Source organism: Heteronotia binoei, chromosome 11 (assembly GCF_032191835.1).
Source record: "Heteronotia binoei isolate CCM8104 ecotype False Entrance Well chromosome 11, APGP_CSIRO_Hbin_v1, whole genome shotgun sequence".
Taxonomy (NCBI): Eukaryota; Metazoa; Chordata; class Lepidosauria; order Squamata; family Gekkonidae; genus Heteronotia; species Heteronotia binoei.
Genome location: NC_083233.1, coordinates 6,510,121 through 6,522,414, shown reverse-complemented (window position 1 = coordinate 6,522,414; position 12,294 = coordinate 6,510,121). Strand labels below are relative to the sequence as shown.

The window sequence follows — 12,294 nt, the reverse complement described above, 5'->3', positions numbered from 1 at the left end:
ACAGCCCACGGTTACAGTCTGCTCTAAAATGGTGCAGGGAGGGACGAGTAGGTTCACTATGTGTTTGCTACACATTTACACATGCTTTGAATTCCTGTCTGAATCAGCTGCAACTATAAATAGACCATCCTTTTAGTCATCGAGGACACACCTGGCGGATACAGTCGTAGGCCAGATACAATGAACATTGGAGACATCACTCTGGACCAGTGCAGAAGCCACAAGGCTGAAGGGATGGGGCCACAGGACTGTATGTGCTTTCCCTGCACCGCCCCATCTCTATCCAATATAACTTAGTCTGGCTGGTGTCAGGCTAGCTGGGGTTTTGCCATGAACCAGGATTTGAAACTGCTGCTAACCTTAAAGTGTAGGGGAAGCAGAGCCGGCTCCCCTAAACTGCAATTCCAGAGCCGGCTCCCCTAAACGGCAGTGTAAGAATGCAGGAGCAGTACTGTTGCCCACATACCCCACCCTCCCACAACGTAATCCAGAAGACTGCTCTAAGTGAGGGGAAAAAGGGTGGGATGCAAATGTAACACGTGCATGAATAACAGTGCCAAAAACAGGGGGTTTAGCAGCTGCAGTCAACCTCTGCTACTACAGGGGAGTGATAATGGTGGGTAGTTGAAGAGAAGGGATGCTTTCTGGCTTCTTGGGGATTTGTAAATCAGTCTGTAGATTTTTCATTAAAAGACCCTCCCCCTAAGGGTTCATAAGACTGGCTTAAGCTAAATGAGTTCAGATATTGAATTGACATATCCCTTGTTGACTGGGTAGATAAGAAGTACTCAGAGTCAGGAGGCAAATGTACCATCCATTTTACATTCCCCTGGCACGCAACGCACACACACTTTGCACTTTCCGCTCCCCCCTCCAGTGTAGAGAATTAAGTCAGTTGCAACACAGATCTTGTGAAAAATGTGTCTGACTCATAAATAATGGATGCTCAGCCCATGAGCGCAAGGGCAAAAAAAAGTCTGTAGACGTGACGGGAGGTGACAGCAGCGCCTATCAAAGCCACAAATGTAATCCAGCTACTACAGATACATGCAGCCTGATCCCCAACTCAACTAAGATGAAGGGCTTAAGCCAATTTAGACGACCAGTTCCATATCCATTTAATTCCAAGTGCTTCAGGCTTAACTACACTGTGGATTGGGCTGCCAAGTACGGCAAGAAGAGAAAAGGGTTTTCAGGGATACGGCAGTCTATAAACCATGCTTAGAGATACCTACAGTAAAAAAAGGGTACTTCTTGGTACTTTGGCTGCTCCAAATCAGAGGGGGGAAATTATTATTTTGGCAAGCCTGTTTTATGTTAGCAGCACATTTATCTAGTCTGTGCACCAAGCACACAAGAGCTGAGGAAATCTTTTTCTTGCCCTTTCCCCCATTACTACTACCACTTCTTTTTCTTTCCTTTCTCCAAGGATATATGTGTTCACTACAGTCAGAACACAAATACTGTAATTCTAAAAAAGATTTTTATATAGCCCCAAGCCCCTCATTCCTGCCAAAATAACTCTCCCCACTGCCTACCTTGCCAGCCCTAAGGCAAGGCAGTCCGTCATCCCCAGGACTCACAGTGTTTGACTCGAGGAGGGGACTTTTCCCATCATGAAGGCACGCAATGGAGCATTTTCAATAATTCAGAGAGAGAGACAGGCAACACAGAAATGGACTACATTCCTCTTCCAACTATCTGAAGCAAGTCTAGAGAAGTCTCTTCACTGTAGATGTAAAACTGAAGAGATTCTTTGGGACAGGCATCCTCACCCATCTTTGTCCCTTTGGGCACCTTGGGAATTCTCACAAAGGGTGGTGGATGCAGCCACAAAATGGCTGCCACAGAAGATGAAGCCAGCCACAATGTGGCTGCTGCTGGAGATGGAGCTACGCACACAGAGGACGCAAGAGCGCAGGGAAAAAGAACAGTATTTAAAAAAAACAGAAAAAGAGCAAGCAAAAATTCAAAATCCAGCAACTGAAATAGATTAAAATCAAATTCCTCCCCCCCTTCTGCAATCTGCTTCTGAAGTTTCAAAAGCAGCTTGGGTTACGAAGGGTGAGGAAGAAGATCAACTCGTCAGGGAAGAGAAGTGGGAACTTCATGGGTCTAGTCCCACTTCTTTGCACAAGCCTTCAACAGCTCTTGAGAGTCAGGCCATGCCATTCCAACAGGGGCCACAAATAGTCCTCTAAGGCCAGCAACAGATACCAAGAACTGAAATGGTGACTAGCCCCTTTTTGTTGTGCTGGGAGTGGTGGTGGACATTTTATAGGGCTTCTTTGAGCAGGCACAGAAACGCATGGCTTGGTGTCCTGGCTGGCTTGGTGTCAGGATGCGGGGCCTAATATGCAAATAAGTGCTTGCTGGGCTTTTTCTGCAAAAAAAAAAAAAGCCTCAGGGAACTGCTTTTATTATCTCTATGCCTTGTTCACGGAGCCATCTCCCTCTTTTCGTACAAAGGCAAACCTGCTAAACATAGATAAGAGAATGCTTGGTTCGGTCTGGTTTAGCACCAACGCTTATTTCCCAATAAAATGTTCCTTCTTGGTGAGAAGTTTTGGCTAGTTCAGCTGCTGATTTACTTCTGTAATTGCCAAAAGGAATGGGTAACTAGCCACCAGAACCCAATTAAAATCTATCACCGATATTCACATCGGTATCCCAGGGCAAAATAATCAAATAGGGGGAAAAGGAAGTCATTTTGCGTATTCCTCTTCATTCTTGCTTCTTTCTTTCAGATCACAAACAAGCATTATACTACATTTCCCTTAGAAGTAAAACATACACCTTGGCAGCTGTGGCATACCTTATTTACCTAAAAAGAGGCCTAGTTTTTTTTGCCTAAGAACATCATCACAAAAAACAGGGGATCATCTTTTATTTCTTTATTTTTGAGACTTACATCCCACCCTTCCCCACAAGCGTATCTCTGTCCCTGACCATGGAGAAAGGTCAACAGCCATTGAAGGCCTGTTCCCCGAATCCCTGTGGTGGGTTAAGAGGTCATGTTTGACCATGTTGAATGCTGGTGTCAAATCCAATAACAGCAGCAGTGCCAACCCGCCTCTATCCAGATGTCTCAAAAAATCATCCATAAGGACTACCAGCGCAATCTCCATTCATGGCCAGGACAGAAACCAGACTGAAATGGGTCCAAGATACAGGAGTAATTCAAGAACACCTGGAACTGCTTAGCTGCCGCTGCCTCAACCATCTTACCCTATGGAATGTCTGATACTGAGTGGTAGTTGGCTAGGACCATAGGGTCCAAAGAAGCTTTTTTCAAGAATGGTCGGCATCATCACTGCCTCCTTCAGGTAACCTGGGAACATAACTGAAGCCAGGGACAGATTGGTAATCTTTCCCAGGGGAGCCCGAATTCCATCTCCAAAGGCTTTAACAAGCCAAGATGGACACAGATCCAGGAAGCAAGTGGTGGGCTTCACAACCGCAAGGGTCTTGTCAATCCCTTTGGGAAAGTCTGCTGAATTGGACAGCAAGATGGACAAGGGGCTTCCAGTTCACTTACTGTTTCTACTGTGACAGGACTGTGGCAGCATAATAGCTCACAAATGCCTCATAGCCAATAGATAATTCCTTGTCATTTTGTTTCCCTTGAGGAAGGGATGTCAGTGATCTAATCACCATAAACAATTAGGCTGGGCGAGCGCTAGTCGACGCAATGGAGGCCATGTCTTCTTGGCAGCCTTTATTGGCATCTCATAGGTTTTCATAAGTAACCTAAAATATGTTCTTGCAGCTCCATCGTGAGTATACCACCTGCCACCCTAACTCGGTCAAATTGTCTTAGCTCCTGATTCATCCTCCTAAGCTCTGAAGTGTCCCGCAGAGCTTGTTTGGTGCAGGGGCAAAAAGGCTGCCGGGAAGCCATTTCGTCAATGGCTTCTGAGAGATGGCTATGCCAGTCCTCAACCAGCTCATCCAATGAGTTGCGGGGCATTTTAAATGTGCATATAAGTTATAATTTAAAAAAAATGTTGTGCATAACCTTGGGAGGGTATTGTCTTTTTGTATAAATGCACTACTTCATTTTATTATGTTTCTGCATTGTTTTATTATGGAGTACATTTTAACACTGATGTTAGCTATGACACTTCATAACAATGATTTCTCCCATATTACAATGCCTAAAAAGCTCAGTTAGCGCTGTCTTGCAAAACCTAGACTGCTCCTCAGTTAGTGAAATAAAAGGAAATTCTAAGGAAAGAGAATCTTACAAGTCTGAGCTGGTCTCTAGCATTCTCTCGCTACCTTCTGCAGGCTGCTACGAAAAACTGCTGCAAATCAGAATGCAGGGAGAGTGCCAACTTGAAGAAAGCTGTTTATATGAATTACTTATACCTTGCTGCATCTTTGCAAACTCAACAAGCCAACAAAAGCACCAAGGACAAAACATCGTAAACATCCAGGCAATTGCAACCAATGCACAAAGTTGAACAAGGAAAAAATGCAGCTAAAAATGAACTCACCATTAAAAACACAGCCCAAACACAATTTACCCTGCACCAAAAGCCCTCCGGAATAGGTCACTCTTACATCCTTTCCTGAACATGGCAAGTGAAGGCATCTGCTGCACCCACTCCAATAGCCTGTTCCATAGGATGCCTGCAACCTAAGAGTTGCTAAATGGATCATCATATGTAAGGGTACTACCGGGAGAAGGCTGTCTGAGGAACATACCTGGCACCAGTGTTCCCTCTAAGCTGAGTTAGTGTGAGCTAGCGCACAGATTTTTACCCTTTAGCTCACATAGCTCTGGATGGATGACCCCAGATTTTATGCAGTAAAATTATACTAATTTATGCAGTAGCTCACAATTTTAATGCCAGCAGCCCACAAAGAAGAAGAAGAAGATATTGGATTTATATCCCGCCCTCCACTCCGAAGAGTCTCAGAGCGGCTCACAATCTCCTTTACCTTCCTCCCCCACAACAGACACCCTGTGAGGTGGGTGGGGCTGGAGAGGGCTCTCCCAGCAGCTGCCCTTTCAAGGACAACCTCTGCCAGAGCTATGGCTGACCCAAGGCCATGCTAGCAGGTGCAAGTGGAGGAGTGGGGAATCAAACCCGGTTCTCCCAGATAAGAGTCCGCACACTTAACCGCTACACCAAACTGTAAAGTAAAATTTTTGCTCACAAAACTCTGCAGCTTAGAGGAAACATTGCCTGGCACATAGTGGAAGATGCAGTTCAGAGTGAAGCAGCGTGTAAAGAAGCCACGTATTAACAATGGCAACGGAAGCTCATCTAAATGGGGTTTTCACAGAAAAGAGGCCTGTGTGCATGGCAGGTGGCTCCAGGAAAACACCACAGTTAAGTGACTGGACAAAGGATCACATGCTTCCTCTCCCCTCCAGCATGAACAACCACATTCTCAGCCTTAATTGTGGCAAGCATTATATCAAAACCAACGTTAACTATGTTCAAGGCTTAGCCAGGAGAGTTACATTTAAACAGGGCTTGAACCAGCTTCTGCCTAACCTACAATGAACTAACAAAGTTTCTGATGCTGGGCAGAGACATGGGAGGAATGAAATTTGTACTCCCTAAGATCAAGGAGGTGGCGAGGGGCTGTTTGTGAAGAGAATGCATGCCCCTGCAAGAATGACAAAGGTCAGGTGGGCTTTCAGTTCTAGGAATCATGGCACTAAAAAAAGATGCTTTCTTTGTTAGAGACTAAGACATCTAATGGATTTCTGAAAGTTTTTTTTTTTAAACCAACTCAAATATTTCAAGCTAGCCTCCTTGTTTCAGAATTCCTGGCACTTAGAGTAAAAGCTTTGCCCCTTGTTTCAACTTGGTGAAAGAGCTCTTACCTTGGCTCCGGCTAAAAACCCCAATGATATGGCAACTCTGGCACGCAGGTCAGGCCTGTCTTTGGGCCACACATAGGACAGCATAGCTTTGAGGATCTTTTTGCCATCTACTTCTTTCAACTGTTGGAAAGAAAAGCACACTCTTACTACGTGTATTCAAAGAAACAGCTCACCACGGACTGTCAAACCTAAACCCAGAGGCACCTATATATAAATGATATAGTGGAGAGACTAACTGGCTCTGAATTTGTCCCGCCAGCGATAGGTCATAAAAAAAAATATCCATCTTATTATATGCAGATAACACGGTCCTAGTTTCATTAACCGGGAATGGATTGAAGAAACCCTTGGATAATCTGGGGGATTGTTGCTCTAAAGAAAAACTTGTCGTTAACTACACCAAAACTATAGTAGAGGTATTTCGGAAAAAGCATGCCTGTAACACTCCAGACTTAAAAAAATCTGTGGCAGGGTATGTGCTTTCATGAGTCGCTGCTCACATACTGATTCACAGAAGCTCCTCCCCCGCAGCCACAAATTTTGTGAGTTTTTAAGGTGCTCCTGGAGCTCTTGCTCTTTTCTGCTGCTACAGACAGACTAACACAGCTCCCCATCTTGATCTCTGTAGATCAAGGTTGACTTTTAACCCAGCTGGTTCTAATGAGAAATCTAAATTTCAACATGCCAACAGTAGGAATGCAAACCTGTATCACGGATATTTACCCCTTCTTTTGGATCTGAGTGAAGTCCTCTACCTGCATGTCCATGCCAGCATGTTCTTTTATCTATCTGTGACCACCCCTGAAGATTCTGTGCAAAAAGAAAACATTGGCAATTACTTCACCAATTATATAGACTTCTAGGGGGATCAACTTCAACACAGTCCAGCCAGAATCTCACTGAAGTGCTTCATTTACTCCCAACCTGCACTATAAAGAGGGTTCTGCTGGTGAAACAAAAACACAAGACTTGACTTGAGAATGATACCAGAGGGAACAGAGCTGATGCCCTAGCAACAGAACTGTGGTTACGAGTGACAGCCATGTCTTGAAAGGAAACACTTCCACAGAGGGAGCCGCAGGTATGTGAGAACGTATGTGACAATTACTTGCATGCAGATCATGTGCATTTTGCATCACCCCCCAAAGTCTATTTTCACTGAATGTGCACATACTTTATTTACTAAAATATTTCTTATCATGCCTCTCCAAAATCTAAGAAAACTTATCACATTTAAAATAGTTCAATTAATACTCAGTAAAACAAGTACCGTAACTAAGACCTAACAGTACATCTCTAACAATCACCTTCTTCTTCAGCAGTGGCACAAGAACCAAAAGAATGCTTCCTGAAAGACATGGTTTTCACTGCCTGAGTTCCTGAAGAGATACCCACTGCATCATCGGGGGGCTACTTCACAGGCAATGGCCCTTCAGATCCTGCTCCTTGCTACAGCCATGCCCCCCAAACAGAGTCCACAGGCTCCTATTGACAGCAGAGCTTCTGACAAGTGTGGGTGACAGACCGTGAAGGGCTGCAGGCTGCATCTAGGCCAGGCCCATAGCCAGGAAATTTTCAGTGGGGAGGCACTGGGGAAAGCCCCAGGTATCCCTGCTCTGGAAATCTGGCAACCAAGTGCACTGATGTCACTTCAATAACAATTTTTTTAAAAATTAAATAATTTTTTTTAAAAAACTCACGCACACTGGCTGACTCCTGTTCCAGATGTGGGATTGCTGGTCACAAAGCGGAGATTCTTCCCAAGCTATTCCATTCATGGAGGTCTCCCACCCCACTGGCCTGTCTGCTGCCAGGAAAAAGAGCTGGAGGGGAGAGTGTACCAGGCTCCGGCCAGGATGCGTGCAACAAAAGGGCAAGGGGGTGTGCAAGTGAGCACTTATGCGCCCTGGAAGCCAAGCACAGCAGAGCTGGCCTCTGCCACTACTCCAGCTGGAAGACGCGTGCCCTTGGATTGATGGATAGATGGGCTGCTGGCAGGCAGGCATGTTGCCCCACGCCTGGAAGGGTCAGAGGGTGTAGCAACCCACTGCCTCATCAGGGGTCTACTTCACAGGCAGTGGCAATGGCCCTTCGGATCCTGCTCCTTGCTACAGCCATGTCCGCGTATGCAGGGGTTCCTGCACATGAGGGCATGACTGTAGCAAGGAGCAGGATCTGAAGGGCCATCGCCACTGCCTGTGAAGTACCCCTCCGATGAGGCAGTGGGTTGCTTGTGCCTCATCTCCCTTTCAAGCCAGCCATGCTTGAGGAAGGGGCAGCAGTGAGGAGTCCTCCAGGTGGCCCAGAGAGCAGCTGACTATGGTAAGTCACGTTCCTTCCCTTCCGGGCAACAAAGAGGTATGCTCTGCTCATCCTTCTTCTGCAGGCCAGGGAGGTCATGGGGCAGAGGTGGGGCTGGTCAGTGAGGTCACGGCGGTGGGAGCAAAAAAATAAAATAAAAAATGGGCAGTCGGGGGCCTGGGCTGGATGGGAAGTCAGGAGGTGGGCCCAAGAGGCCCCGCTAATCCAGGCATGATCTAGGCATATCTATAGGCGCAGTCTTTCCAACTCAGGGCAGGCTCTGCATTTCCCAGTCTCTGCTCCTTAAACAACATACATCCTTCAATCAAAAACTCACCTGTACATACAGACATGCTCTATGTCCATGATGGCGAACCTATGACACGCGTGTCACTGGTGACACGCGAGGCAATTTGGCTGACACACTGGAAACCAAGGAGCGTGGCGAGCCGCGAGTCCTTCGGAGGCTGCTGAGCCCGTCTCGGAGGAGCAGCAGCTGCTAAGGTGAAGGCGAGAAGAGGCGGCAGCAGCGCAGCGAGCCACCGCCGCCTCTTTCCCCGGCTCCAGGCCGGGGGTGGGGGTGGGAGGGAAGGTTGGGGGTGGGAGGGAAGGTTAGCCGACGCTGCCAGCGCCTCGCCTTGACCTGGGGGTGGGAGGAGACAGCCTCCTGGCGCAACCCGTCCCCCACCCAAAGCAGAGGCAGCCAAACGCACCTCCTCCTCCTCGCAACAGGGCCGAGCTTTGCAACCCCCTTTTCCCGCCCTCCCCGGGGCCTGAGGAAATAGGTGGGTACAGCAAGAAAAAAAAAGAGCATTGCAAAAAAAGAGGCAGGGGGGGAAAGAAGTGCCCTCCTCGGCAGGTCGCGCCTTTGCAATGCCGGGGCTTTGCAAATGCAGGAGCAAGGCAGGCGTGTTTTTTTCCGTTTGTTTGCATGGAGCAGCTGGGGGAGGCAGAGATGGCATTGCAGCAGTGTGTGTGGGGTGCAATGCCCAAGGGGGCGTCGCTCTTGGGCCTGTTGTGGGGCTGCCCCCCTCCTCCTCCTCCACCCGGTCCTGTTTTGTTTTTTTTTGCAACCAACATGATCTTTCTCACTTTGCTCTCTCGCTCTTTCTCATGGCCGCCTGCCGGAGGCGGGGTTTCAGATTTAAAGGACAAGCTGCCCTTTTCAGCTTGGAAGAGGAGGAAGGGGGTGGGCGATGGGGGCTGTGTGTGGGTTGCAAAAGAGCAAGGGGAGGGGAGCATTGGGTCGCCCCCCTTGGCTTCCCTTGGCAAGCGCTGGAGGAGAAAAAGCGGGAAGAAAAAAAGATACGCCCTTTCCCGCAGGGTTACCAATCCCCGGGTGGGGGCAGGGGATCCCCCTCTCCCCAAAATACCCCCCCCCCAAGTTTCAAAACGATTGGACCAGGGGGCCCAATTCTATGAGCCCCAAAAGATGGTGCCCCTATCCTTCATTATTTCCTATGGAAGAAAGGCATTTTAAAAGGTGTGCTGTCCCTTTAAATGTGATGGCCAGAACTCCCTTGGAGTTCAATTATGCTTGTCACACCCTTGTTCCTGGCTCCACCCCAATGTCTCCTGGCTCCACCCCAAAAGTCTCCTGGCTCCGCCCCCAAAGCCCCCAGATATTTCTTGAATTGGACTTGGCAACCCTCTTTCTTTATTGGGGCTGCAAATATCATCAAATTATTGATATTTCTTGAAGTGACACGCGACCCGAGGAAGACTACACTTTTTCCCGATTTTCGACACACCAAGCTGAAAAGGTTAGCCATCACTGCTCTATGCCATTTCTTAACTTTTTAAATATATAATCCAGCAAATTTATTCATTCCATTTGTTTGCAATTTGTTTTAAAGTCCTGAAATTGGCTCCAACAGGTGAGGGTAGGTGGTTTCATGATATATGCACCAGCACTGCTTAGACTGGGGGAAAGAGTTGTTCATGACTTGTATCTCAATTGGTCAAACGTTGCTCTGAAAATTCAGCTTCTGGCCTGAACAAGAAGGCTTTTCTTGAGAATAGTCTTTGGAAGAAGGCTGTATGTGCATCATAGGTGGCATGGATGCTTCTACAGGGCGCTTCCAGCTGAAATGATGCACATCTGCATGCTCCTTTAAAAGTGAGCACTGGCACCTTGAATGGATCTAGGTCCATTAACTGACAACCAGCACAGCTAGTCGGGATAATTAGACTTGCTGCATGCATGTGTCTGCCATGCTCCTGCTGTCTCTTGACAGACTGCCATCCACAGCAACAGTCAATGCACTATTTTTTCATTCCCGAGGTCTTCTGTTTTCAAGGAGAAGGAACACTGCATTTCAAACGTCGCTTTCCAAAAACCCAAAAAACTACGCTTTAAAAACAAAGCTTCTCACATCTCCACTAGGCTAGAACACTGAGAGCAATCTGGAAAGCGCCGTAATAATACTGTGAAGCACGTCAGAAGAATACCTAGTGCCATGGAAAGCTCTGATTCACTGCAAATACTGCACAGAAAACGTAGCTGCTCCAGTGCTGAGAAAGGAGCCAGAAGGTTATAGCAGAAGAAGCAAAAGAAAAACAGTCTGTGAAAAATAAATGTTGTGCCAGATGACAAGGTGCATAGTGTGTAAAGTACAGTTCAATGGCTAGAGAAAGGTACTATAAGTGAACAGAGCTACGGCGGATTAGATGCTTAAAGTATGGATTTTGTCCTCTGAATTTCTGCAAAATTAATCTGTATCCCTGAATTTTAACTCTTGTTTGGGGATATATTAATATGTTATTAGTATATATTTTTTATTTAAAATCCATGTGCACCTTCGGTTTAGATCACTAATCAACAGGCAGGGATCTAAGCAAGGACGTGCTCTCTATGTACATCATTGCTGCTACAAGGGGTTGATGATACTAAGGATGTTTCTGTTATTTTATCACAGAAACAGTTTACATACCTTATCATGCCAGGGGGTGGGGGGGTGGGGAAGCTTGTTTCTATAAAAAGCTTAGAAAATGAGCACTGCAAAAATATAATTAGCAGTGCACAGTATCAAAGACAAGCAGCACATTTTGATATTTTGCCACTAACATCACACTCTTTATCATCATACACATGCAGTAACAGTCATCAGACTATTATCATACATACATGGGTAACTGTAGACAAAATTAGCTATCCAGTCACTCATTGAAACAGCAAGCAAAATATTCTTTTAAATACTAGAATAACTCAACTGTCTCTCTCTAGCCTAACTCCGAGTCTGAAAAATCAGCATCTTCTGATTCTAACTATCCTGGTAGCAGTGTTCCTTCTAAGTGGAGGCAGTGTGAGCTAGCTCACAGTTTTTTAGCCTCTGGCTCACACATTTTTGTCTTGGCTCAGAAAAAAAAGGCCCCAGAGCAAACTGATTTATGCAGTAGCTTACAACTTTAATGCCAGTATGGGGAGAGACGGTGGTTCAGTGGTAGAGCATCTGCTTGGTAAGCAGAAGGTCCCAGGTTCAATCCCCGGCATCTCCAACTCAAAAGGGTCCAGGCAAATAAGCATGAAAAACCTCAGCTTGAGACCCTGGAGAGCCTTTTAACTAGCAGCAAGAACATCTTAAATACTTTTTGAAACATTACTATATTAAAAACTATTTGTGTATTTTAAGGAGAAGCAGAAAGAAACTGGGGAAGATTTCAGAAGATCTGCCTCAGTTTCCAGAAACAGAAGACTTGCTTCTCTCACATTGCAAACATTAGAGAAAGAAAATTACACACTCATAGGTAGTTTAGGGGCTTGTACTTCTCATCCCAAGGACTGCAAAGAAAGAAGAGACTGCTCAATCCTACCTTTGCAGCATCTAACAGTTGCCTTGAATAGCATCTCCCTGAACGCTGCCATTTTAACATTGGTGGAACCTGAAGAGGAGAAAAACAAAGCCGTTGTAATTAAAAGCAGTCTAAGACCAGTGAATACTTCATCTTTTTTTATATATACAGACAAGCCTAGCATACTGAAAGATGGTTTGCTTCTGAAGAAGTAATAAAATAAAACACAAAGACTAGAGGGGGAGCAGGTGGAAAGTAAAACACATCTGCTATTTTAGATGCTAGATGGCAATGAACCTTCCCCTTCCCCACTTCTATTCCCACCACACTTCTCTTTCTTTATATTCTGAAAGCCT

The 12,294-nt window shown here is 46.1% G+C and overlaps 1 protein-coding gene across 1 annotated transcript in view; it reads right to left on the bottom strand.

The window, feature by feature from the left end:
- ABCB7 (ATP binding cassette subfamily B member 7) overlaps window positions 1-12,025 on the bottom strand; it is a 72,669-nt gene extending 60,644 nt beyond the window's left edge. The window contains exons 1-3 of the mRNA XM_060249513.1: window positions 11,960-12,025; window positions 6,569-6,655; window positions 5,846-5,965 (exon numbers count right to left, since the gene is read on the bottom strand). Of these exons, the coding sequence (XP_060105496.1) occupies window positions 5,846-5,965; window positions 6,569-6,655; window positions 11,960-12,019 (267 nt within the window). The 5' untranslated portion in view covers window positions 12,020-12,025. The remainder of the gene's footprint in view (window positions 1-5,845; window positions 5,966-6,568; window positions 6,656-11,959) is intronic.
- Window positions 12,026-12,294: the final 269 nt, after the last annotated feature.